Source organism: Orycteropus afer, unplaced genomic scaffold, assembly GCF_000298275.1.
Source record: "Orycteropus afer afer isolate SDZICR_OR568_19922 unplaced genomic scaffold, OryAfe1.0 scaffold00041, whole genome shotgun sequence".
NCBI lineage: Eukaryota > Metazoa > Chordata > Mammalia > Tubulidentata > Orycteropodidae > Orycteropus > Orycteropus afer.
This window is the reverse complement of record NW_006921628.1, coordinates 7,819,154-7,846,653: the sequence shown is the minus strand read 5'-3', so window position 1 is coordinate 7,846,653 and position 27,500 is coordinate 7,819,154. Positions and strand designations below refer to the sequence as shown.

Here is a 27,500-nt window from a genome sequence, read left to right as displayed (position 1 = left end):
AAAAAAAAAAACCAAACATTCCAACATGATGACTATCTAGAAGGTGCGAAAGCACTAAAACCTGTCAGAGAGGACACATGAGTTAGCATCACTCTGATGGGAAAACCCTCCTTCATTTCTCTTCCATCTCACCAACTCTACTCCTAATCACCAACTCTGCAGGAGAAGCAGCACCTCCTACTCTCATCTTTCTTCAACCTCTCTTGACATCCTTCCCTTCTTTAACTCCAGATTGACATCTACTATTATCCTTTATCTAGTTACATCGTGCTTAGAGCCTCTAGTCTCCAGCCACCATTGGTATGAGACAAAAACATGGAGAAAAAAAAAAATTGATAAAACTCATGTTTGGAGAGACCAATGCATTTCATACTTCAAATATCAAATAAAAATATGACATAGCCACAAAAATGAGAAAGATAAAACCTGAGGGCAACAGAAATCTTAAATTTAAAAAAATATATATAATAAATAGAATTTGCCAATGGGAGCCAAAAAAACCAAAACCGGAACTCTCAGTAGAACATCAATTACCAAAATAAAAAGTTGTTTTATGTAAATGTTAGGTAAGCTATGATAACATTTTTTCAGAACTCAAACTGCATTGTTAAATATGAAAACTCATTTGAAACCAAATTTTAACCTAACTATAGGACTTTATAGGAGCTCTGGTAGCATGGTGCCTAAGGCACTTGACTGCTAACCAGAAGGCCGGCGGTTCAAACCCACCAGCCACTCCTCGGAAGGAAGATGAGGCAATCTACTTCCATAGTGATACTGCCTCGGAAACCCAAATAGGGGTCACTATGGGTCAGGTCCGACTTGACAGCATATAACAACAACAACGCAGGACTTCATAAAAGTTATTTGAAACCAAATTTCAGACTGACACCAAAGGATTTTAGATGATATTCATTAAAGCAAGATATTCCACTATCATCCACCAAACTAAAAGTCACCCTATTATCTACTCTGATTTTAATATCAGAACTTTATATTAAAATATTCACTATACTGGTTTAAATGACATCCAAAGTCAGTATTAAAAAACAATACCTATTGTAAATCTTCACCCAAATCAAAATAAAATTAAAAAAAAAAAAAAATACATATTTGGTTTCCACTAAGGCATTTCCTACACACTCCAAACCTTTCAGATAGTATATGTAAAGGATTTGGATTGTGACACTTTTAATACTTTCTTACTTGGATTTAGGCCTTTGAGAATTCACTTTGTCAAAAATACAAAAGATATCACTTATAATGCAAAAGGAATCAGATACTGATTTGGGGGAGGGGCTTAAATAGACTTATAGGAATATAAAGAACAAGACCAGTACAGAAACATAAAATAAAGATGTCCTCTTTATAAAATAAAGATGTACAGGGACTACTGATTCCCTAATTTAAATTGAGACATGTGGTAAGTGTAAAACACATATACAGTGGATTTCAAAGACTCAGTGAATAAAAAAAAATTTCATTAACAAATTTTTAATATTGATGATACATTGAAACAATAATATTTTGGATAAAGTGCGTTAAATAAAATATATTATTAAAATTCATTTCACCTGTTTTCACATTTTTTAATGTAGCTATCAGAAAATTTTAAATTACATTATGTGGCTCTCACATTTCTATTGGACAGTATTATTTAAACTCTCTAAGATACGTTCAAATTTTGTTTATAAGATATAAAAAAATTTATAGTATAAAAACCTGTGCTTATAGCAGTTACTTTAAGTAATTTCAAAAATAGGGTTCACTGGAGAAATATCACATTTTTAAATATTCTCTTAGAAGTGTACTTGGCACTTTCTCTACTATTTTATATCATTTATTTTAAATTGTGGTTTGAGTGAAAGTTTACAGAGTAAATTAATTCTCCAATCAACAGCGCAAACACATTTTGTTTTGTAACATTAATTGCAATTTCCTCAACGTATTCTTTGCACATCTCCCTGGGTTACCCATTTCCATTTATCCTTCCTTCCTGCCCCTTTTTGCATTCTGAGCTTTGTTTTGTGACAAATGCTGCCTTTTGGTCTCATATGGTTAATTGTTGTGACAAGTACATTTCTCATGAGTTCACTTTATAGGCTTGTCTGTTGTCTGGTTGAAAGGTGATCCCTAGGTCCCTCTACTAGTTTAAAGAGTATTTTTTAGTTAAAATAATATCTGGTAGTAAATCGTGGCTATGGACTTTGATAATATTGGAATATTTGACAATCAATCAATCAACAATAACTCACTGCTATTGAGTTGATTCCAACTCATAGCAACCCTCATGGGTTTCCAAGGCAGTAAATCCTTATAGAAGTAGATTGCCCAGTCTTCCTTCCACATAGCGGCTGGTGGGTTTGAACTGCCAACCTTCTGGTTAGCAGTCAAATGCCTTAGGCACTATACCACCAGAGCACCATGAAATATCTGACAGTTGGCACATTATTATAAGTGATTCAGAATAAACTTATCTTACTCCAAAGTCTACTCTGTCACTAAAGCTGGTATCATCAAGTTTTTGTGTATATCCAGAAATTTACTACTTAAGTTTCTTTAAAAATAGTCACTCTCATCCTATTCAATTTATCATCACTAAAAAACAAAGTAGCCAGGTAGTGATAATTATAGCAAGGAGTTACCTTAAAATATCTTATTTAATCTTAAATCAAAGCATCACCTATAACTATTCTCATCTAAATCAACCAGGATTGGCAAAAATTTCATGTAGTAATCTGACAAGTCTAACAGTATAAAGATGGTTCAATGTCCATAAGAGGGCTCTCCTACGTGAAGGATTACAAGATTCTTATCTTGGATTAATACTCACATTATTAATAAATACATGCTCATGTCAACAGGGTGATGGATTTGAATAAAAAGTTTGCAAGCCAGAGAGAGAGAGAAGTAAGCAAAATAATGACAACAGAAAATATAAATTCTTTTAAAGATAACTAGTTTTTGGGAGATGAGGAATAAATCATTCTACGTAGATTTGTTAAATACATTCAATGAACAGCAATTAGTATTTCTGGTGCAATGAACAGAAACCACACCTTTAAAAATTTTATCAGTGTTTGGCTGCTGCCCAAGGACTATAAAGATATCCCCTGATATATGGGAAAAAATATTTAATAAGAAGTTCTGGGTACCGAATTCTGATTTCTTCCCTTACTTCTATATAAAAAATTGAAATGAAATGCATACAGTTTGTAAACACAGTAAAATGCTTTACTCATTTTGTCCTCCAAGCATCTAGTGCAGGATTTGACACAACCTGACACTCAGTTAGTGTTGGATGGATGGGGAGGGGAAGGGGGATAAATAGTGATCTTCATGACTAAAGAAATACAGAAGTCATTGGGTAAAAAGGACCCTATGTAATAGACTTTTATTTGATGGCACAAAAGATTGACCCTGTTCTCTCTGACTGATGAAACACATGGATAAAGAAAGCAGTTTCTAGACATGTTCAGGGGCTCAATGGTTCGTAAAGTAAATTTTTGGGAAAGGTGGGAGGGGGGGTAGGGCATAAACATTAAAAAGGAGGAACAATTATTCCCAGGAAGCTGAGCTTGATGGAACAAGGTCATACAGTTCTTTGAAATATATAGTTGTTGTTGCTGTTATGTGCCACTGAGTAGGACCCGACTCATAGCGACCCACCCCCTTGGGTTTCCGAGGGAGTATCACTACAGAAGTAGATTGCCCAACCTTCCTTCCGAGGAGTGGCTGGTATGTTTGAACCGTCAGCCTTCTGGTTAGCAGTCAAGTGCGTTAGGCGCTACACTACGAAAGCTCCTTGAAATATATAGTAGGGAGGAAAAAAATAATTATTATATAAATCAATGCTAATGTTGAAATTTATAATTTTCTTATTATTTGAATAAGTGAAATTTCCATATAACAAAGGTTATCTAAGAATAGTTCATAGCATTAAATCTTACACAATAAAAGAAAGCCTGATTTTAAAAGACACGATTCAGAGCTCTGTGAATAGCATGCTTTTCAATCCTAACACTTAAAACCTTAAAATCTTGACCTCCCTATCCTGCTTAAATAGTAAAAGGACATTATGAAAGAAAAATATTTAAGCTTTTTACACTACCTTTTTCTGTGCTCCCATTTATTTTAGGTAAGAAGTCATCAACTTGTATCCCTAGGATTAAGACAGTGTATCATTGCCTGATCAAAGAAAGTATTACTTTAAAATTGGTCTCAAGTGTAATCATGGCATTGTGTAATCCTGCTTACATTAAGGTTGTGTAGAACAATTTTAATTTATTTTTACAAAGAGAGTCAACTTGCCATTTTCTATCAACTCAGAGAAGGCTACAATTGCTTAGTAGCCTTCCAATGAACCTCAAAAGAAAAAGATCTTGTTGTTCATGTATTTTTCATATTTAATTATCTCTAAGTAGAACGTGTGCAATGCAGAAAGTTCATCCATTTGAAGGACTACACAATGGTGCCCACTGGTGGTAAGCAAGCATATTTTTAAAAAAAAATTCTGAAAGAGTATAAATACTTTATACCCAATAAGTAAAACATCCCTTTTAAAGAAAATAAATATCCAATGTAAAATAGTAAACAAAGTAAAAAGTTTAATGATAAAATCAGCTATAAATAAGAAATCTGGATGAAACCTACCTAAGCTGCTGCATTCTTTAAGAGTTTTCTCCTGAAGATGTTCTAACCGTACTGTAAATAAAAGTCCAAAAAAAAGATATTTCACAGATAAAAATAAAAAAATAAAATAAAAAAAACCAAATCAATTTCTGGATTAGCTAACTTACCTTGTAAAGCTGTTAGCCTTTCATTGGTGAAATCATTATCAGCCTGCAAAGCTTCTATTTTTGCTTGGAGCTCTTGTTCTTTTTCTTCCATCTCATCTATTTTATGTTGTAACTCTTTTTTCTCAGCTTGTCCCTTCTGCTGGATTTCCTCTTGTTTTCCCTCTGCTACCTGTTGAGGAAAAAAAAAAAAAAAAAATCAAAGAACATTCAGTTATTAATAAAAGCTGACTTTGTTTTAAGATGCTTAAGCCAGGACTGCCTTCATTCATTTAAACCTCTAAGGAGAGCATTTAGTATTATAGAACATATGTGTGAAGCTGGTTCTTACAAAATGACAAAGAAGATAAAGACAAAGCCTTGATGTCAAAAGCAATCAGCATGGGCTCTCATTTTCACACCAATGGAAGAGAAAAAAACTTGAAGCTAGCAAACAGACTCAATATGCAGAGGTAAAGCATCAAAATGAAAAACTCCTCAGTTTTCAAGATGAAAATGAGATTTTCCCCAAAAATCATTATTGTTTCCAAGTTATAAAATGTCATGTATCTTGAAATTTTAAATAAAATTGTTTAGCTGAAGTAATGATGGTTAGAAGCACTTTTCAAAAAGAACTCCTCTTAAAAAAACAATTTTTATAACTACCATAGGTTAACCAAAGCATGCAGAGGGAGCTGTGCTCTAGTTTCCTCTAACAAATGCATGCATCTTTGAGGCACTCAGTCAATGGTTTGCATGACATAAAAATGGGCCTCCACAAACCTAGTTATAAGATTTTAAAGGACAAGTATATTACCCTAAGGTCTAGTCTTTTCTTATGCTAAATGTCCCCCACCCTGCATGGAATGGCAGCTGAAGCAGAGTCAGTAGCATCACTGAAGGCGTCAAGGGTCCAAACAGTGATGATCACTTCATATGCTCCAGCACTAACATATAAAGGCACTACAGTTTCAGGATTTAAACAACAAACAAACAATCAGCAGCTATAAACAAGTATACCTTGTTTTATTGTGCTTCACTTTACTGTGTTCTGAAGAAACTGTGTTTTTCACAAACTGAAGGTTTGTAGCAACCCTGTGCTAAGCAAGTCCATTGGTGCCATTTTCCCAACAGCATGAGCTCACCTTATGTCTCTGTGTCACATTTTGGTAGTTCTCACAATATCTGAAACTTTCTCATAATGCTATATCACACACTTAACAGACTATAGTGTAAACATAACTTTTATATGCACTGGGAAACCAAAAAATTTGTGTGACTCACTTTATTGCAACATTCACTTTATTGAGGTGGTCTAAAACTGAACCCATTATCTCCAACGTATGTTCGTACCTTGGGTCTTGTTGATTCTTGCCTATTTCAGTTATAAATTAGAAGATGTCTACTGCGAAGTATTGACTACATTTCGACCCAGAAGAAATATTGCTAGCTTTTATAGACTTCTGATTATCTATGGTGATTTGCGCTGGGTTAAATGAAATATAAGCACCTTGTTTTTACTATAAATTTCAAACATTACTTGATATCAACAACTTTTCAGCAACACTTAAACTCTTAAGCTAAGCAGTCTGTTAGGGACAGTAAGTTTAAGATACTTTCAAATGTGTTAAGTTACATACCTTTAACTTATCTGATAAATCTTTAATCTCATTAACTGCTCCATTATATTTATTGGCTAATTCTCTTAATTCTTCCTGAGTCCGTTCATTCATTTCTTTCAAGTGGGTACATTCATCTTCAGTATTACTCAAACTTCTCTGGAATTCAAGTTTACAGGCAATTTATTTAGAATAAATGTACATTCTAAATTCTATTATAAAAAATGTAGCTATATAGGCTGTTCTAAAGCAACATTTGCCCTGGACTTCATTTATAAGGCTGAGTTAAATTATATAAGGATTTCATTTACCTAATGTACACACTAAAACAGAACACTAAACTAAGAATTTGGGGGTGGGGTGGGGCAAAGAATAGGTAAGAGACGATAATTTTTGTATCCACCACTCATCTGTCAGTTTATCATACTGTGGTGGCTTGCATGTTGCTGTGAAGCTGGAGGCTATGCCACCTATATTTCAAATACCAGCAGGATCACCCACGGTGGACAGGTTTCAGTGGAGCTTCCAGACTAAGGCAGACTTGGAAGAAGGAAAGGGCCATCCACTTCTCATAAAATTAGCCAGTGAAAACCTTATGAGTAACAGTGAAACACTGTCTGATATATAATTTTTGTATAGCTATACTTTTAAAAGACCAACTGTGTATGACTTTTAACCTTGAAAATATTTTAAGCCTATTGTGGTGGTTATGTTTGTGTGTCAACTTGGCCGGGCCTGGTTGAGTGACTGGGCAGCTGGTGGTAGTTATTCCCCATGATGAGACTGGGAATCAACTCCATGGTGGAATCTACTGTGAGCAGCTGAGTAGCTGCCTTTGGGTATGTGGTCTGCTTCCTGTATATAAGCAGAAGCCTTGGGGAATGCTCACCAGTCTATGGCATGCTTGGACCCTGCATGTAGCCATGTCGTTGCTCAGCAGCCTGCTATGCTCTGCTGACGTTGGGACTTACAATGGATTTAAGTTAATGGCCTGCCATGTGGTTTGGTAACATCAGGACTGTGCCTTTTTACTTGTCAACCTTGGGCTTGACAGCCTCAGCAGCCCACAGCTGTCAGAATGAAGAAAAGCCTCTAGATCCAGTGGGCCAGGAGCAGGAGGCAGAGCTGGACTCCAAGGCTGAGGGGCTTTCACCCAGCCCCTAGAGCCTGGCACTTTGAACTTGGACTTAAAGCTTCTAAATTGTAAGAATAAACTCCTGTTTGTTAAGGCCCTTCCATTTGTGGTACATAGCTTGTCAGAGTGGCACTAGGTAACCAGAACATCTATCAATTGTTGAAAGCCAGGTTAATAATAAACAAAACTCACTGCCATCGAGTCGACTGCAACTCATAGCGACCCCTCCTTTGGCTTCCAAGGAGGTATCTCTACGGAAGTAGATTGCCCCATCTGCCTTCTGAGGAGCGGCTGGTGGGTTTGAACCACCAGCCTTCCGGTTGGCAGTCAAATACCTTAGGGACTGCACCACCAGAGCTCCCAGCTTAATAATACATAGTGATTATTTTAATAAGAAAACTAGAATACTGATTATTTTAATAAGAAAACTAGAAGACAACTATCAACTTACTTTCCTTACAGGTCAAATTAATGACATGACAGTAAATCAGGCACTAGGGGATGAGGTTGCTAAAGACATGAGTTCATTTACAACGGGCATTTTAATCAAATCCAGTAATAAATAACTTCTGTGGTAATGTTTCAGTGGTTGGAAGAAATAAGTTGTATTACAAATTAATTTTCGTGTGTGTGTTTAAGCGATGATAATTACATTTTGATTGTTTCTCAAAAACTGAGAAAGGCCCTCAGAGATAACGTTCCCTTTGAATTTCCAAAATTAAGATATAGTTAGTGTTCCTCTCTGGCAGATGGGTAAAGTCACAGCATGTTATGTAGATTCTTAGCCTACAATGACCATCACTGACTAGAAGAAAAGCAAAATGAGGTGATAGGCACATATTGTATCTCTGGCACATACCACTGGATGGTGGCTGAATCCTAAGCAGAGTAAAAATAGTAAGATTTCCTGATTAGGGTTTTATTTCCTCAATCACCAACCATGGGCCATACATACCAGGATTCACATGTCTAATATTCTTAAAATAAAAATACCTCAACTTCTGAAAGTTTTCTAACCACTTCAATTTTCTCCTGAAGAACCCGCCTCAGGGACTCTTTGGCTGTTGTCTCATAGTTATGTTTATCCTCCTGTAATGCTATAAGCTCCTTCCGTAAACTGTCTTCTGTTTGATTCTAGGATTAAAAGATATTTATAATTATAACAAAGATTTTTTAATAAAAGCATTTACCACTTGAAAAAACAATACATCATGATGCTCTTTAAATGCTATATTAAAGTACCTCCAAACACAAATGATATCCCTCTATTAACTGAAGCTGTATTTAAAAGTTGCATTAGTATATTATGCCTTCATGAATCTATTAATTCACACTTCCAATAGAAAAAATTGTCAAAGGAAGCTTAGAATTTCTCTCAAATATACAAAATAAATTACTCTTATATTTGTCATCTTCTCTGCAAGCCACAATATTTACACTCATGGGCAAGAATAATCAATTACTTTCACAGGCTTACTAAGCATTTTAAAACAATGATCACACTAAAAGGAGTAAGAACACCATGGAGGAAACACTGACTCCAGGTCTGGGTCAAGAGAAGTACAAGATGACATGTGAAGAGGGTTGATATGGCAGTATTCGCCACACACATACATAAGAAAAAAGTACATTAAAATGAGCCTGGAGCATCTTTTCTGCTATGACAACAGGAGATGCTCAGTCTTCCAAGGTTCTATCAAAAGGACTCAGGAGCCAGCCTGAAGAGGTTCCAGGTTCCCATGGGCCAAAGATGGGATAATTTGAACACTGATAAGAAAAAAAATGGCAGTAGATTGAAACATATCAAAATATGTTTAAATCTAAATTAGGGGAAAAACATCTTGTGGTCATTCTTGTGTGAATGAAAAGGAACCAACTCATTATTTTGAAATATAGGAAATAAAAAGAGAAAAGCATTTATCCTGCTTTTCCTAAAGAAAATGTACCTCAGGGTAACCAAATGTTTACTGTAGGGAAGTGTCTCTTTTTAGAAGTAATCTAGCTAATAAACAAAGAAATCATACAGTTATAACATCATCATTTTTACAACCCTTAGTGAAATAATCCTTGCTTGAGGCAAGGATCATCAATGATTACTAGTATTTCAAAAAGAGAGATAATTATACATTAGATTGCCTTCCGATGGATGTATACATCCCACCCATGAGGTGTTCGTGGCAAAAAATCAGATCAAATCTCTACATCAAACTATCAAATGACAGGGAGGTAGAGTAGGCTAAAAGATTGCTTAAAGGTTGAGGGAAATTTAGAGCGTAAATGAGCCACTTTCGTCAACAAATATCAACTGCAATAGAAAAGAGAAACTTGTACATGGGTGTCCATCATACAGTTCTTTGTATTTAAATATATGTTTGAAATTTCCCATAATGACAAAAGTTTAAAAAGAACAGTTTTAGCATCTAGTCAAAATGACAATCAAAGAAATGATGCTATATAATAAAAACTGTGTACTCTTCTTTATGTACCTGAGATTGATACCTACTTTGGAGCATGCCTGTAATTGATTTCCCATAACTTCTAACCGCGATAAGAGTCTATCTTCATCTATTAAAGCCTGTTGAAGAAAAATTAAACACAAATAAAGCCACAGTATAATGAAATACTAACTATTTTAAAAAGATTGTTCTTGCTAAAACTTCCAAAATTTGTTCATTAGTTAGAAAAATACTTTGTCCTTCTTGCTACAAACTTTCAGTTTTAGTTCATTTCACATCTAGGGTATACTGAACTATGTTTAAAGGTTTCTTGAATATAAAGGCAACTGCAATACCTGCCAACTGGTATCTGAAGCCTCTTGGGTGATGGCCAGTAACCGCTGTAGCGTGGCTAACTTCTGTTCTAACATCTGTTCCCGATGTAAGGCCTCCTAATATTAAAAATCACAAAAGAGATTCTAATTAAATTCAACATGATTCCTTTGAGAAGTAATCAATTTGTAGCACATTCTGAAAATATTCTCATATTACACTCTACTTTAGATCTTGCTTTCTGACTTGATAAATCTACTTTGTAAAATACATATAGGCCACATCATTTTAGCCTCCTAAATCATCTGTTGGGTTTTTAAGCACTGCTGTTAGAGAAGGTCTAGCTGCAATTTCCTCATAACATAGAAAATAAATCATGTCTTTTTCTTTCTTTCTTATTACTCACAATGCACAAGAGTTTTTTTCTTTTTTTTTTTTTTTAAAGGGAAAAGAAACAAACACCTAAAGTAGAAGATGCTAACAAATACTTTAGGCCTGTATATTCTTTCTGTCTCTCACACACACACACACACACACACACAGAGAGAGAGAGAGAGAGAGAGAGAAAAGGGGAGGAGGGAGGAGGGAGAGAGGGAGAGAGATATACGAAGTTACCTAAAAAGCTGTGCACTTTTCCTTATGTACCTGAGATCAATACCCACTTTGGATCATGCCCATAATTTAAAAAGAGACAGACTGCTTTATTCTCACAACCTATTGGATTTTCAGACGTTCTGATTCTCTCCCTGACTGCGTACCACTTATCAGCAACTGAGCATGTAAAAAATAAGTGAGATCCCACCAAATGCTGGTTCAACATAAATAAGAGGCCAAGCAGTTAAGTAACTATTTAACCATTTGGTAGCTCCAAAGGAGTATTTTAAAGAGAAAGAGGTGGCTAACAAAGCCTGATGATTTCTAGGTGACTTATTAATATTTGATAACTGTTAGGATGGTCTCCTTCACCAAAACCTACGGTGATAATGCTCACACATCATCCACCTATGGTTTCAGCACATCTTCTTTAAACTCCTCTTTCTTCTATTCCTATCACTATCCAGAGAATATCTACTACTCTAAATACCCCTGAGCCACCTCAATAAAGAAGTATATGCTTCAAACACTTGAGTTCTAATGCATATGAATTTACTGTTTTCCACACCCTGACAAATTATGGTTAAGAAAAATCTGGTATAACTAGAGTTACACGTACTTTTAAAAAATATCTAACTCTAAAAGTATATAGATCAAGAAACCTAATAAAAACTATGTCACTTCAGAACCCACATTAAAACACAGCTTAAATTTCAAAAGAAACTATTTACCAAGTTTATTTTTAGCTTCTAAAATATTCCTAGTATCTGGGAAACTACTGATGCTGCAAAAGTTTTACTTAAAAACAAATCCAACTACAATAGCTTCTGAATCTACTGCCACTAGATGGTGCAATTTCACTTTTTTTTTTACACTCAATTCTGTTTCTGTTGTTGTTGTTATGTGCCGTCGAGTCAGCCCCGACTCATAGCGACCCCTCCTTGGGTTTCCGAGGCAGTATCACTACGGAAGTAGGATTGCCCAACCTTCCTTCCGAGGAGTGGCTAGAGTTTCATAATTCCATGAACCACATCCTAACAGAAATCTAATACTTCCAGGAATGTACTTTCAGTTCTAAAGCAAGAAATCCACCTATTCCAGTTTCATAGTCAAAGGTTTACAATTTACAGGAGAACTTTAGCAATTCAAAAAGACTGTATCCAGAAAGACTGCAGTGTAATTTTTTTTCAGAGAGCTGGACAGTGACCCATTGGATTTACTATGAATATTCAAAGAACTGACAAGAAAGTTGGAAAGAATACTAAAGTCAGAGTCAGGGAGTCAGAGTGACAGTCCATGAGTAGGAACAATAGTGTATACCTAACCTACACAAACCCTGTATTTCTCATATGAAAAAAAAAGGACAGGCAGATTAACCTCTAAGGGTTCTACTTCTAAAAATAAGAGGACCAATGTCAATTAATGTGCTTTTCTACTGAATGGTAAACAATAACTATTAACATTTATGGAGTACATTCTATGTGCCAGGCACAGTTCTAAGTGTTTTATATATATTCAGTTATTCCTCACAACTTTGTGAGGCAGGTACTGTTATTACACCCATTTCATAGATGAGGAAAATGAGGCACAAAGGAGATTAAATAGCTTTCCCAACAGATTGTAAGTTAAAGCCAGGGATCAAACATAGGGAGCTCTGTCTACAGTAGAGGCTTTTAAATACCTTACTACGTTTTAAGTATATAAGACTTCTTTTCTACAGAGCACTGGAGCCCCTGGCTGGTGCAAATAATTAACATGCTTATGAGCTAACTGTGCACCTTGCAAGAAAGGTCTGGTGACCTACTTCTGAAAAATCAGCCACTGAAAATCCTATGGAGTACAGTTTTACTCTGACACACATGAGGTTGCAATGAGTCAGAATGACTCAATAGCAACTGGTATTCATTATGCCAGGTGGAAGATCTGATTAATACATTGATAACTTTCTATTCATTTCCACAGACGTGTACATTCTTAACGCAGGTGGAACTGCTCTCAGTAACTGAGTCAAGTGAAAGAAGGCAGGGAGTCAGGATCATTGGTTTAGTGGTAACATTTTAAACAAAAGGCAACTGAAGGCCTATACATATAAAATGACTCACTCAACCTCACAAAACTAACTTGAGTAGCAGATAAAAACATCAATCTCTGAACTTCTGAGCATGGATGTTCCCCAACTCTGCTCCCTCACCAGAATAATAAAGATCATATTTGGCTTAAGTTTATGAAAACCAGAAAAAGATAACATTTGTTTCCTTTTTAGAGATATATATGGCTGTTTAAAAACACTGTTAGCATCTTTCAGGAGCTTATTTCAAATATCTGACCTACCAAGAAATCTTTCTATAGATCCAGCAGTAGAGCATAGCGGTTAAGAACACACTTCTGAGATTTGACTGTCAAGTTCAAACCTCACCTCTACTAAGTAGGTACATAGTATTGTGTAAATTATTGAACCTTCCTATACCTCAGTTACTTCACCTGGGAAAAACAGAGGTAAAATACCTACCTAATAGAATTACCATGAGAGTTAGGTGAATTAAGTATAAGTAGTAAAGTCCTAGAACAGAGCTTGGCACATTAAAAAATCCTATATAATTATTTGCTATTAATATTATTATAACCAAACAAAATCTTTCCAGGTTTAATTTTATTTAAAAGTCATCTGGATAAAGAACTACTCTGGAACTTCCACACATCTGAAGAACAAAACCTCTCTTACACTGAATCTTATCTCCTCTAAACTTAATCTGATCCTTTTATTCTTTCTTTATGGCTTATTTTTAATCTTTTGTTCTAATTGTAAAATATTTTCCTTTTGTACCAATATCCAGCCAATCATTCTTCACTCAGTATTTGGGAACTAGCAAAATCAAATCTAAGTCATTTAATTTTGCTTTTAACAACTAGGAATTCTCAAGATTCACTTTTACCTGTAGATACTGAGAAAGCTGGAATAGTTCCTGAGAGTACATACTTGGAGTGTTAGCAGCAACCTAGAAACAAAATGGCATCATGTCAGGAGTCATACAGACATTTTATAACAGATATTAAAGCCAAACCAATTCCTTGAAATGTCTATTTACTTAAATATGTAAAACAAAATAACTTTTCAAATTCGCCACTTTTTGTGGTTCTCCTAGAATTTCTAAATGGCATTATATCATACTGACCATTTTGAGATTTATAAGCAGGGTGGAACAAGTGCTACACAGGAAAACATTTCCTTGACAAATCAAGTTACGGATTTATAACTTGATATAGTACAAAAGCAATACAGCCTTTTCCAAATCCAGAAATACTACTTCCTAAATTAATAGATCTATTTTTCTATCTTTTAAAATTCATCTGTAAATAGTTCTTCAATATGTTAAAAATTCACAATTCATTTAGAAGTAGACATATTCAAATGCTATTTGTATATGTGTGGGGGTGGTTGAAATATAACATGTCTAATGGACAGAGGCAATGAAAATAGTTTTGTCTTTTTTTTTTAAGCTGTAAGTAGCTTGTGAGAGGAAAATATGGGAAATATTAGTGTTTAAACATTACTGTTTAAACTGCTTAGAATTAAAGAATATTGGAAGAGATATTTTTAATAAGGAGTTTTTTCCCCAAAAGATTGTAGAACATAGAACCATGGCATTGCTTAAAATGAACAAACAAAAAAGGCACTAAAGGATTGTTGCAATATTTATTGCCATCCTCAAGACTACCAAACCCTAAATCTTAAAAGCATCATTTCTTACTAAGCTCAGAAAAGTATATATATATTTTATTAATATCTTAACAAAGATAAAGAGTAGTATTATTTTTAAAAGTTAGTCCTACATCAGCAATGACATTATTTACTTCTGAAATAATTCTTGTTGTTGCTGATGGAGTTAGTATTGCTATAGTGAAGTTGACGACTTTTGCTTCTAAAAAGGAATGTAACAGAGAAGTTCAGTTTCAATCAGGCTTTCACTCTTCTTCCAATGGGTAAAAAAAAAAAGTAAAATATTTATCTCACAGTGAAAATAAATTAGGAAGGCACATAGTTTAGTTACTAACACCAAAAAAATAAAATAAAATAAAAACATCTACACTAATGTCAAAAGATGTATATTTTCTTCACCATACTTATGGTTTTAATATACTGTAATTTTTGAACTAAGAAAAATATTTTCTAACAAGCAGTTAGTATGAAGTTTCTAGCAAGATCAGGTTAAAACTTATTTTCAAGGGCAATAAAAGAACAACTTTTGTAAGCCAATATTTCTACGTGTGCGCAAATGGGTAAAGAGCTTTAATAAACTTTCTAGGCAGGACAGTGTTTCAGAATAATTAGTAGCTAACATTTCTTACCTTTAAGTAGGCATAAAACAAATACTCCTAGTCTACAGTCAACAGATTACTTGAAATAACATAGGCTTTTTCCAACAACAAAAAAATTCATTCTGAATTCTCCAGTTATTAAAGATTGGAAGACTACAATAACTATATAGCTATATACATTCTATATATTTTGTTACAAAAGACAAATAAGTTAAGTTTCTAGGTAGAATATAGTAAAAACAAACAAAAACATTTCCCAAAGCAATATACTAGCTAAGACAATTTGCAAAAAAAAATAATTAGCAACTTACTTTGTCAACAGGACTTGGTAATGGGGCATGGATGACACTGAAAAGTAAAATTTAGAATTTTTATCTAATTTCCTGACAAAGGAAACAGAGTTTGAGAGTACCAGAATATCACAAGCCCCAAAGTTGATGCATTTGCCTTCATGTAATTCTTTAAGAATGTGAATTATTTTGTAATTCTTCATAAATGCACAGAATTCTTAGAAAACAAGGTAACAAGTATCTTAACCTACCTTTTCAAACACAATCAATATATCTCTACAAACAACTTCAAAATCTAAAATGCATTAATTGCCTTCTGAGTACCCACTACTTATTAAGAGCTGCAGCAAATGCTTTGGTTTTAAGAACTTCTATACAGAAAAGAAGCACTCCTTAAACTATCCATTTTCAATTATCGAATGTGTAAATTAAGTTCTTTGAAACACAAACATTCCTATAAAGACAATCTTAAAAAGGAAAGTTCTAGTGGAAAGAATGTCTATAACCGGGAAACTTGTTCCAGTGGAGAGCAATTTTTGCTTATCAAATAACAGTAATGATCTTCTCCAGCCATCTCATTGGTACTCACTGCCTTTCTGGCCTTATAAAAACTCTACTTACAAAAAGGGAGTATAATGTAGCAGTTAAGCACGCATGCTTAAAAGCTATATTCTAAAAAAAAAAAAAAAACAACTCTCTGCCATTGAGTCGACCCCCATTGGGTTTCCGAAGCTGTAAATCTTTACTGAAGTGGATTGCCCTCTCTTCCTTTCGCAGAGCGGCTGGTGGGTTTGAACTGCTGGCCTTCTGGTTACCAGCCAGATGCCTTATCCACCAGGTCACCAGAGCTTCCAGGTCTACTTACCAGCTGTGTAATCTCAGGTAAATTTCCTAAACAACATAGGTCTCAGTTTCTTCATTCATAAAATGGGGTAGTAATAATAATAATAACAACTCAATAGTTATTACGAGCAGTAAACATGTTAATATAAAGAACAGAGTAATTAAGGAAGCCAGGGTCCCTACCTTGCAATGCTCTGTAAGATACTATATATGTCTCAGGACTTGATAAACAACAACAACAAAAAAAACCTCAATGCTGTTGAGTCAGATCCGACTCATAGTAACCCCTCCTTGGTTTTCTGAGAAGGTATCACTATGGAAGTAGATTGCCCAGTGTTCCTTCCGAGGAGTGGCTGGTGGCCTTGAACTGCCAGCCTTCTGTTAGCAGTCAAATGCCTTAGGCACGAAGCCACCAGAGCTCCCTGGGAGTTGGTAGAGGGGATATAAACCAAGAATGGCACCCACGTCCCCTACTGGTTGCTAATGACTCCACATCCTACAGGTCACTTTGGCAATGTCCAGTCTCAAGAGTGACTAGATAAAGTTCCTAGATTTAACTGGTTAATCATGTGTATGCTGCTAAGAAACTGATCTGGGATGACTTAAAAATCAGGAATGATCACTATGATTCCATTCTAGTAATTGCAATTATCCTACAAACTGTTCCAATTCAACTTCTCACAAATATACTAAAATGCAGAATAAACTGGAATATAAAGTACCAGCTACCATCCACCTCCCTTTCCCTTCTGAGTACCAATCATAACCTTTATTACACTTCTTTAATTGCAAATGTGTGTTCTCCTCCTAACTGGCTGAGACACACAGGAAGAACTGTGACTAATTCACTTCTGTACCCCTAGAGCCTATGACAAGGTCCTGACAAAGGTAATGCCTAATGTAGCTCTGGTGGCATAGTGCTTAAGGCATTTGACTGCTAACCAGAAGGCTGGCAGTTCAAATCCACCAGCCACTCCTCAGAAGGAAGGTTGGGCAATCTACTTCCATTGAGATATCGCCTCACAAACCCAAGGAAGAGGTCACTATGAGTCGGATTCGACTTGATGGCAGTGAGTTTGGGTTTTTTTGGTTTGTTTGAATGTAGGTTATAAACCAATTATTTACAATTTTGATTTTTCTTTTCTACTTCATAAAAATGGAACAGACATTTTAAATATAACAGTTTACTTTTCCTGACTATACAAAAAATGCATTTTGAATGAGGAAAATGTGTGAAGTATGAAGAAACAAATAAAAATTATCAATGCCATCATCCAGAGAGAATCATTTTGGGTATTGTGATAGTTGGAGCTGTGTGTCAACTTGGCTGGACCACAATTCTGTGTGGTTTAAGCTGTTGTGATGTGGTTATTCCCATGATGGGATAAGATGATTATGTTTTGAGCAGCCAAACTGTGGAAAGGGAGTTTCCCTAAGGGTCTATGGACATTCCAGGAAAACAGACATTCTTCTGTGGATCGGGATTCTGTTGTGCTGCCTACAACTGTCCGTGAGTAAACAATCCACCATTCGGCCTGGATATCTTGGATTCGTCATTCACTGGAGTCAACAGCTGGTGTACTGCCTGCCAGACTTGAGCTCCTCAGCCCCTGTGGCTGCAAGAGTCGGGAAAAGCCTCCAACTTGACGTGGAAAAGCCTCCAGCTTGACGTTTGATCCAGGAACTTTGGACTTGCCAGCTTCTATAAGTGTGTGAGCCATTTTCCTAAGATAAATCTCTCTCTCTATATATAAGCTTTACTGGTTTTGTTTCTCTAGAGAACCCAGTCTAACTGAGGTATATATTCTTTCATCTGCAGATATGTACATATAGGGAAGTGAATTTTAAAGTCTAAATAGAAGCTATTGGTATTAACAGAGATTAAGAATCTAATTTTCTTAGGGATTCAAGTGCAAAATCTTCCATTCTTATGAAAATATGGTTAAAAAACAAAAGGCTCAAAATCTAGCAAGTCATTCCATAAGTGATACATATTTGTATTTTACAAAAATTACTTTGTTTGAATTATGGAAAATATGCTATAGACAAACAATATAAGAGAATGTAAAAAATAAAAATGGAAAGTTATTTAGTGTTAGGGTGAGGGATTTTAGGGAATTTCTCTCTGATTCTTATCATTAGAAAACTATTTGCACAATATAATAAAAAAATAAAGGAATAAAAAGAATTAGCTTTTTTAAGTACTCACTGGGAAGGATCTTAAAAAGCATTAAATTCCATGGACACAATGAATCTTAACTATGAACGAATCTGGCACATCCCAAAACACATTAATTATTAGAATATATATATATATGTGTGTGTGTGTGTGTATATATATATATATATATATATATAAGCTCTGGTAGCGTAGTGCCTAAAGCACTTGACTGCTAACCAGAAGGCTGGTGGTTCAAACCCACCAGCCACTCCTCGGAAGGAAGGTTGGGCAATCTACTTCCATAGTGATACTACCTCGGAAACCCAAGGAGGCGTCGCTGTGAGTCAGGTCTGACTCAATAGCACATAACAAAAAAAAAAAAAAAATATATATATATATATATATATATATAAGATTACAATAACAGAAATAATTAATGTTCATCGCATGTTTATTACATGTCAAGTACTACACTAAGCTCATTAAATGCAAATTTTACTTAATTCTCATAAAATTCCTGCTCAATAGGTACTATCTTGTCTTCATTTCTCAAATGAGGAAAGTGAGGCTTCATCAAGTCACAGAACAGGTGGCACTGGGCTTTGAACCAGTCTCTACTTCTAAAGACCATGCTGATCTTCCTTCAGCTCCAGAGAAGTACCTATTCAAAATTCACCTTCTCCAGAAAGCCAGATCATGTACAATGAAACTAGTAACATTTTAAGTAATGCTAGGGTTCAACCAGTAGGAGCTCTGGTGGTGTAGCACCTAAGGCATTTGACTGCTAACCAGAAGGCTGGCAGTTAGAACCCACCAGCCACTCCTCAGAAGGAAGGTTGGGCAATCTACTTCCACAGTGATATTGCCTCAGAAATCAAAGGAGGGGTCGCTATGAGTCATGTCTGACTTGATGGCACGTAACAACAACAACAAGGTTCAACCACATAAGAAAAAACATACAAAGAGAAGGACACAGGAGCAAAGATCAAAAGGACTGTGGAAACAAGGGGGATAAGGACACACTCCACTGAAATAAACTAAAAAAATTCACACGCCATACTAGATGGAACCATTCACACGCCATACTAGATGGAACCTAAGAACACAGATGACTCCTTATGTGACCACTCAAAGCTTTTGCCTCCATCAAAGAAAAACCTCATTATGCAATACAAACCTCAAAGGCTTTAAGAAGCCATATATTATTTGTTCATTAATAGTTACATTTATTTCTAAAACTTTAATTCATAAAAGCTGAGTTACATTATTACTAAGATTTACTCCAATTTTTAGATTTTATACTTGAATCACAAAGGAAACAGATTTTAAAATATTTGTTAATACCAATAATTTCTATGTATATAATTTAAGACAGGAAACAGATTAATGTTTTAAATTTAAAATGATTTGAATTTCCTGCATTTTCTTCAGATATAGATATATATCTATATATATACCAGCTTCTAACTGAAACATAAAATATAATGATGCTAATGAAAGCATAGACTATCACAGTAACGGAAGGGCCTTTCTTCGTTCTCCACTCACTATTCTACTCTGCCTTCAGCTATTGCTTCCATCAACCTCCCGCCTTCATATCCTTGACTCTATTTACAAAGGACAGAAAATACTGTGCTGGGTATAGAAGCAATCCTCTAGAATGTTGAAAGTTTTCCCCTTGATAACTGCTCAGCTCCCCCCAACACTTTATAATGATAATCTGAGAAAAGCACAAGATCATTTTAAAATTTACATTTTAAGAGTAATTTTCCCTTTTAAGCTCTGCCCTCTTGTAAATGACCTTTCCACTACTTCATACAAAAAGTAAACATGACACTGGGCAAAAAAACTTCTAAAAACTCCCACTAAAGCAAGTTAGTAACTATAATCAACATTCTCAAGGTCCTTTAAGATTGTGACACTGGCAATAATTTAATAGGCAAGCACAGTTTAAGAAGTTCTACATTAAATGCAGATCAAAAGGAATGGAGTTAATTACCATTCATCAATAACTTAAATACCCCCAAGCATTTTGACAAATAATTACCTATCAAAATATAAATGGTAAAGTCAAATTTGGAAACAAGGTAATCTCTGCCTCCTTATACACTATTATTTACTAGAATTGTAACTAACATGAAAAGCAGTTAAACCGAAGCATATTATAGTCCATTTCAACATGATTAAAATAATCCTAAAGTATAAACTGTAAACCATAATCTAGAATATTATTAACCAAGATCATTAATCCTTAAATTAAAACTTCATAGCACCAAATTATACTCACTCTGAGCGGAGCCGGGCTTCCATACCATCTGGTAGAAAAAGTTTTATTGTAGAAACAATACACCCATGGGTAACTGATAGAAACAAACAAACAAAATGGATAAAAATAATTGTTTAAAATGATGAAACTTCATGCCATTCATATCTAAACAATATATTTTATTCTTAAATGTAGCAACTTCTAGGAAAGAAAATAACTCTGGTGACTTAATGACAATACTCATTATGCAGGAGAAATGCATCCCTATCCAGAATGAATCACAATTCCAAGGTAGCATATGGAAAAAACTGTTTTGAAAAGTGCTACCTGCCAATTCTATAGTCAGTAAAAAGTCAGTTGAATATATGAAAATACAGTTGAGAGGGGGAAATGCACTTTCTTTTTCATCTGCTAACTACTATGCCCCAGTTTAAAATGTAGCCCTGATTCTTAATTTTCCTGCCCCCAACCCATAACTCCTTTCCACACCTCACAATACTCTGAAAGTCTGCATAATACAGTTCGGAATATGCTATTCAATTCCTATTTTATGGATGAGAAAACCAAGACCCCACACAAGTGAAACTGCCTCTGTAACTCTCTATTAATTGTCTGAGATTCTAAGCTCAATTTTTAAAATTTTTAAAATTTTCTTGAGGGCTGTTTCTTGACCATCCACGCCAAGTATCTTTATATAACATCACAGCAGTCACTTTGTAGGCAACTTTTTATCTTTGCTTCTTATATCTTCGTTCTCCTACTGAAAGGTTTCGAGAGACGTAACTCTCAATAGGAGACCTGATGGCAAGGTTGTTAAGTGTTCAGCTGCTAGGCTTAAGGTCAGCAGTTTGAACACACCAGCTGCTCCACTGGAGAAAGAGGCAGGAGTCTGCATCTATAACAATTACAGCCCTCAGAATCCTATGGGAGCAGTTCTACTCTGTCCTATAGGGTCACTTTGAGTCAGAATCAATTCAACAGCAATAAGTTTTAACTACTAAAAAGTAGCACTTGCACAGAACTTCTCTTTGTGTGGTGGTTTCATAGAGAAAAGAAAACATTTCTGGTTTAAAGGGTAATGGTTTTAATTCTCTATTCTTTAGATAATACTTATTCCAGGATTCAAAGAGTTAGTTTATTTAGTTCAGCAAATTCTGAATAAGAACTAATGAGGGTGATGGAAATACATTTTATCATGATTGGAAAAAGGAGCTCTGTTGGCACTGTGGTTACAGTACTCAGCTGCTAACAGAAAGGTCAGTGGTTCGAACCCACCAGATGTTCCATGGGAGGAAGATATGTCAGTCTGCTCCCATAAAGAATTACAACCTTGGAAACCCTACGGGGCAGATTTACTCTGTCCTGTAGGGTTGCTATGAGTCAGAATCAACTTGACGACAGTGGGTGTGTGTATTAAGATTGGAATCAGGGTTATGTTACTGTATACAATTGTCAAAACTCACTGAATTATATACATAAAGTTGGTGCTTAAAGTAAATTTTACCTTGAAAGCTGATTTTAAAAAACAGAGCTAATGTATTTATTAAATGGCTGTAAATTATTAAATGATCATGACCTAAAATTACCAAAATAATATTATAAACATTATCTAATATAACTGTCCTATCATCTGGAAATGCACATTAAACATAAGGAATGTTAATTTAAATATCAATAGTCATTAACTAACAGATCAAGTCCCCTCTACGGACAGATTCTAAACTCTCTGCCCACTATAGTATTCATGGAATGCATTATTGGGCTCCATCTATCCTTTCTTGCCTCATCTTCTATTCTGCTACCACAGATTTCCTATGCGAAACTAAGCCACCTGCATGACTCCAAAAACCTTACTTTTCACAATCCCATGCCTTTTATACAAGCTGTTCCTCTGTCAATGATGTTTTTTACCCCCATGTTTGCATGGTCAAATACTACTAATCTTCTAGGCTCAGACATCCTTCATGAAAGTTTGTATCTGAATTTGGTGTCCCCAGAACATCCTATATATTTACTTCTTACAGCACTATGCACACTGTGTTGTGAATATTTATCATCTACACAAGCATGTCTCACTAGATAAACTCAATTCTTTCAGGCCAAGAGTCGGGGTAGGGCCTAAGGCATTTGACCACTAATCAGAAGGCTGGAGGTTCAAACCCATCAGCCACTTCTTGGAAGAAAGGTTGGGCAACCTACTTCCATAGAGATACTGCCTGAGAATCCCAAGGAGGGGTCGTTATGAGTCGAGATCGACTCAATGGCAGTGAATTTGGTTTTTTGGTTTGACTTAGCAGAATATCTAGTACAAAGTACCGTTTAATCAATGTTTACTGACTATGTCAAAGAACATGACTAGCAGTTTCTCCATAAGTTAAACATAAAATTACCATGTTGTTGTTAGGTGCCATCAGTTTGAAATACTGATTTGAAATATACCAGCAGGTTCACGCATGGTAGACAGGTTTCAACAGAGCTTTCAGACTAAGAAAGACCAGAAGGATATGACCAGGTCCACTTCTGAAAAATTTAGCTACTGAAAATCTTATGAATAGCAGTGTAATGCTATCTGATACAGAGCCAGAAGATGAGCTTCTCAGGTTGGAGAGCATTCAAAATATGACTGGGGAAGAGGTGCCTCTTCAAAGTAGAATGGACCTTAAAGTGGTTACAGTAAAGCTTTAGGGACCTTCTTTTCCTGATGTGGTATAAGGAAAATAAGAAGAAACAGCTGCAGACATCCATTAAATAATCAGAAAGTAAATTGTACAGAATATGAAGCTAGGAAAATTGGAAGTTGTCAAAAACGAAATGGAACACAAAGATCGATATCTTAGCTACCTAGCTAACTGACTGGATTACTGAGGCAAAATGTACTAGTATTGGTCATTCTGAATCAGACATCATATGGTCTACTATTACTGGAATAACAAACTGAGGAGGAATGGCATTGTATTCATCATCAAAAAGAACATTTCAAGATCCTGAAGTACAATGCTCTCAATGATAGGTAATATCCATGAACCTATAACGGAGACCAGCGAATAGGACTATTATTCAAATTTATGCACCAACCACTGCAGCCAAAGATGAAGAAACTGAAGATTTTTTACCAACGTTTGCAGTCTGAATTGACCAACCATGCAATCAAAACATATTGATAATCACCGGTGACTGGAATGTGAAAGCTGAAAAAGAAGGATTGGTAGTTGGAAAATATGGATTAGGTGACATAAATGATGCTGGAGAGCACATGATAGAATTTTGCATGGCCAACAACTAATTCATTACAAATACCTTCTTTAAACAACATAAACAGAGACTATATGCATGGATCTCACCAGACGGAATACACAGGAATCAAATTGACTACATCTGTGGAAAGAGACAATGGAGAAACTCAATACCTACCGTCTCAACAAGGCCAGGGGCCAACAATGGAAAAGACCATCAATTGTTTATATGTAAGTTCAAGTTGAAGCTGAAGAAAATTAAAACAGGTCCATGAGAACCAAAATATAACATTAAGTACATACTCCCTGAATTAAGAGAGCATCTGAAGAACAGATATGATGCACTGAACACCAGTGATGTAAGACCAGAGGAGCTGTGAGGTGACATCAAGAACATCATACATGAAGAAAGCAAAAGGTCATTAAACAGACATAAAAGGAAGAGAAGAATGAAATGGATGTCAGAAGAGACTCTAAAACTTGCTCTTGAATGGAAGGCAGCTAAAGCAAATGGAAGAAATGATGACATAAAAGAGATGAACAGAAGATTTCTAAGTATGGCTTGAGAATACAAAGTATTATAATGAAATATCCAGTCCTAGAATTAGAAAACTGAAAGGAAAGAACATGATCAGAATTTCTCAAGCTAAAACAATAGAAGAAAAAATCCAAGCCTTGAGTTGCAATATTGAAGGACTCTACGGGCAAAATATTAAATGATGTAGGAAGCATCAAAAGAAGATGGAAGGAAAACACAGAGTCATTGTACCAAAAAGAACTGGTCAATGTGAACCATTACAGGTGATATGATCAAGAACCAAAGGTAATGAAAGAAGTCCCACCTGCTATGAAGGAACTGGCAAAAAAACAAAGCCTCAGGAATTGATGTAACACTAGCTGAGATGTTTCAACAAATGCATGTAGCACTAGAAGCGTTCACTCATTTATGCCAATAAATTTGAAAGACAGCTACCTGGCTAACTGGCTGGAAGAGATCCATATCTGTGCCTATTCTAAAGAAAGTTGATTAAACAGAATGTGGAAATTATCAAAAATATCATTAACATCACATGCAAGTAAAATTTTGCTGAAGATAATTCAAAAATGGTTGCAGCAGTACATAAATAAGGAACTGCCAGAAATTCAAGCCAGATTCAAAAGAGGATGTGGAACAAAGGATATCATTGCTGTTGTCAGATGGATCTTAGCTGAAAGCAAAGAATACAAGAAAGATTTTACCTGTGCTTTATAAACTATGCAAAGGTATTCAACTGTGTGGATGATAACAAATTATGGATAACACCACGAAGAATGTAAATCCCAGAACGCTTAATCATGCTCACAAGGAACCTATACATAGAAAAACAGGCAACCATTCTAGCAGAACAAGTGGATACTGCATGGTTTCAAATCAGGAAAGGTATGTATCAGAGTTGTATCCTTCATTATACTTACTCAATCTGGATGCTGGGCAAATAAACTGAGAAGATGGACTATATGAAGAAGAACACAGCATCAGGATTAGAGGAAGACCCGTGAACACCCTGTGATATGAAGATGATACAACCTTGCTTACTGAAAGTGAAGAAGACTTGAAGCACTCACAGATGAAGATCAAATACTAAAGTCATAAGTGTGGATTATACCTCAACATAAAGAAAACAAAAATTCTCACAACTAGACCAATAAGCAACATCATGATAAATGGAGAAAAAATTGAACTTGTCAGGGATTTCAAACCTGTCTTGAAGGAAGTACAGTAAGGATGCTCCTTAGAAGTGAGAATGGCCAGACTTGGTCTCACTTACTTTGGTCATATTGTCAGAAGGGACTAGTCCCTGGAGAAGGATATTATGTTTGGGAAAGTAAAGGGTCAGCAAAAAAGGGTAAGACCCTCAACGAGACAGACTGACATAGTGGCTGCGACAAAGGTGCTCAAACAGGGCAATAATTGTGAGGAATGTACAGCATCAAGCAATATTCCATTCTGTTGTACATGGGGTCACTTTGAGTCAAAACTGACTCTATAGCACCTAACACCAACTTAAGAGGCACCGAGTTTCTGTTAAGGATAATGATAAATAATGGAAACAGATGTGATGATGGTTGCACAACACAGTGAATGTAATTAATGTTACTGAATTTTACACGTAAAATGATTGAAATGGCAAACGTTTTGTTAAATAGTTTATCACAACAAATTAAAAAAAAAAAGCCTGTTAGTATTTTACAGCTTCTCTCATTCAGTGGTAGAGATAGATGTCTCTCATTTTAAGAATAGTGAAGTTCATCTCCATTTGCGAAAGCTCCTAACTCCATTCCCTCTCTAGCAGGAAACAGGGAAGGGGCAGATTTAGTACAGTTCTACGACTCCTCCCAGGAGCACTGGTGGCACAGTGGTTAAGTTCTTGGCTGCTAACTGAAAAGTCAGTCATTAGAATCTACCAGCCACTCCACAGGAGAAAGATGTGGCAGTCTACTTCTGTAAGGATTATATGCTTCGAAACCCTATGGGGGCAGTTCTACTCTGTCCTCTAAGGTTGCTGGGTCAGCACTGATTCAACAGCAGTGGGTTATGGCTCCCCCAGAGATTGTCTATAAGCAGGTTGTAATAAATGTAGAACAATGAGAAGATCCAGGCATACCAACATTTTACTAATATATTTAAATTGGTAATAAAGTTGTTGTTGTTATTTTAAAGAAAAATACATTGAATGAGTTATAGAATAAAACTGCAGCACCAGAGCTGACAACCTGTGATATATTAAGTCAGGAATTCTGTCATTCATAATCACTACCTTGAAGCCCAAGTAACAGAATGACACACAGATCTACAAGTTGAACCAGGGGCTAATACTAACTGGGTAGTACAGGTTTGCTGCACTGTTGAAGGCAGTCAAACACCCCATCTGACAAGACAGACAAGCTAGCCCAGACAATCCTGCCTTTAAAAAGGTTCTAACGACAACTAATTATATAGATGCATAGAAATGTTATCACTTCGATTTGCTACAGGCAAACATTCAAAACAACCAAATTCTACACAGCAGCACTTCTCCCAATAGAGTGCTAGCAGATGCTAACCAAAAGGATTCTGGAGTCAAATGACTTTGGGAAATACTAGGTTAAATAAGGTTTAAACATATTTTTATTTTCTTAAACCAAGGCTTTCTCAGACCTTAATGGGTTTTGAACATCAAGACGCTGTACAAGTAAGATGCATTTTCCAAAGTTATTTGATCAGTGAGTCTCCACTTTCCCTCTTTTAGGAACACTTAAGGTGGAAAGATGGAGAGATCTACTTCCATAAAGATTTACAGCCTCACAAACCCAATGGGGGTCTCTATGAGTGAGACTCTACTTGATGGCAATGAGTCTGGTTTGGTTGTTCAGTTACGTAGGAACTGGTGTTATGGACAAAATATATATATATATATATATTTTTTATTAGGATTTGGGTGAGATTTACAGAGTAAATTCACTTTTCATACAGCAGTTC

The 27,500-nt window shown here is 35.6% G+C and overlaps 1 protein-coding gene across 1 annotated transcript in view; it reads right to left on the bottom strand.

Moving 5' to 3' along the window:
• The window catches only part of LOC103193959 (sarcolemma associated protein), a 281,321-nt gene that overhangs the window by 60,713 nt on the left and 193,108 nt on the right, over positions 1-27,500 (bottom strand). The window contains exons 3-12 of the mRNA XM_042780467.1: positions 20,790-20,862; positions 15,520-15,556; positions 13,825-13,887; positions 10,321-10,416; positions 10,033-10,104; positions 8,523-8,663; positions 6,416-6,553; positions 4,800-4,968; positions 4,654-4,704; positions 4,112-4,162 (exon numbers count right to left, since the gene is read on the bottom strand). Of these exons, the coding sequence (XP_042636401.1) occupies positions 4,112-4,162; positions 4,654-4,704; positions 4,800-4,968; positions 6,416-6,553; positions 8,523-8,663; positions 10,033-10,104; positions 10,321-10,416; positions 13,825-13,887; positions 15,520-15,556; positions 20,790-20,862 (891 nt within the window). The remainder of the gene's footprint in view (positions 1-4,111; positions 4,163-4,653; positions 4,705-4,799; positions 4,969-6,415; positions 6,554-8,522; positions 8,664-10,032; positions 10,105-10,320; positions 10,417-13,824; positions 13,888-15,519; positions 15,557-20,789; positions 20,863-27,500) is intronic.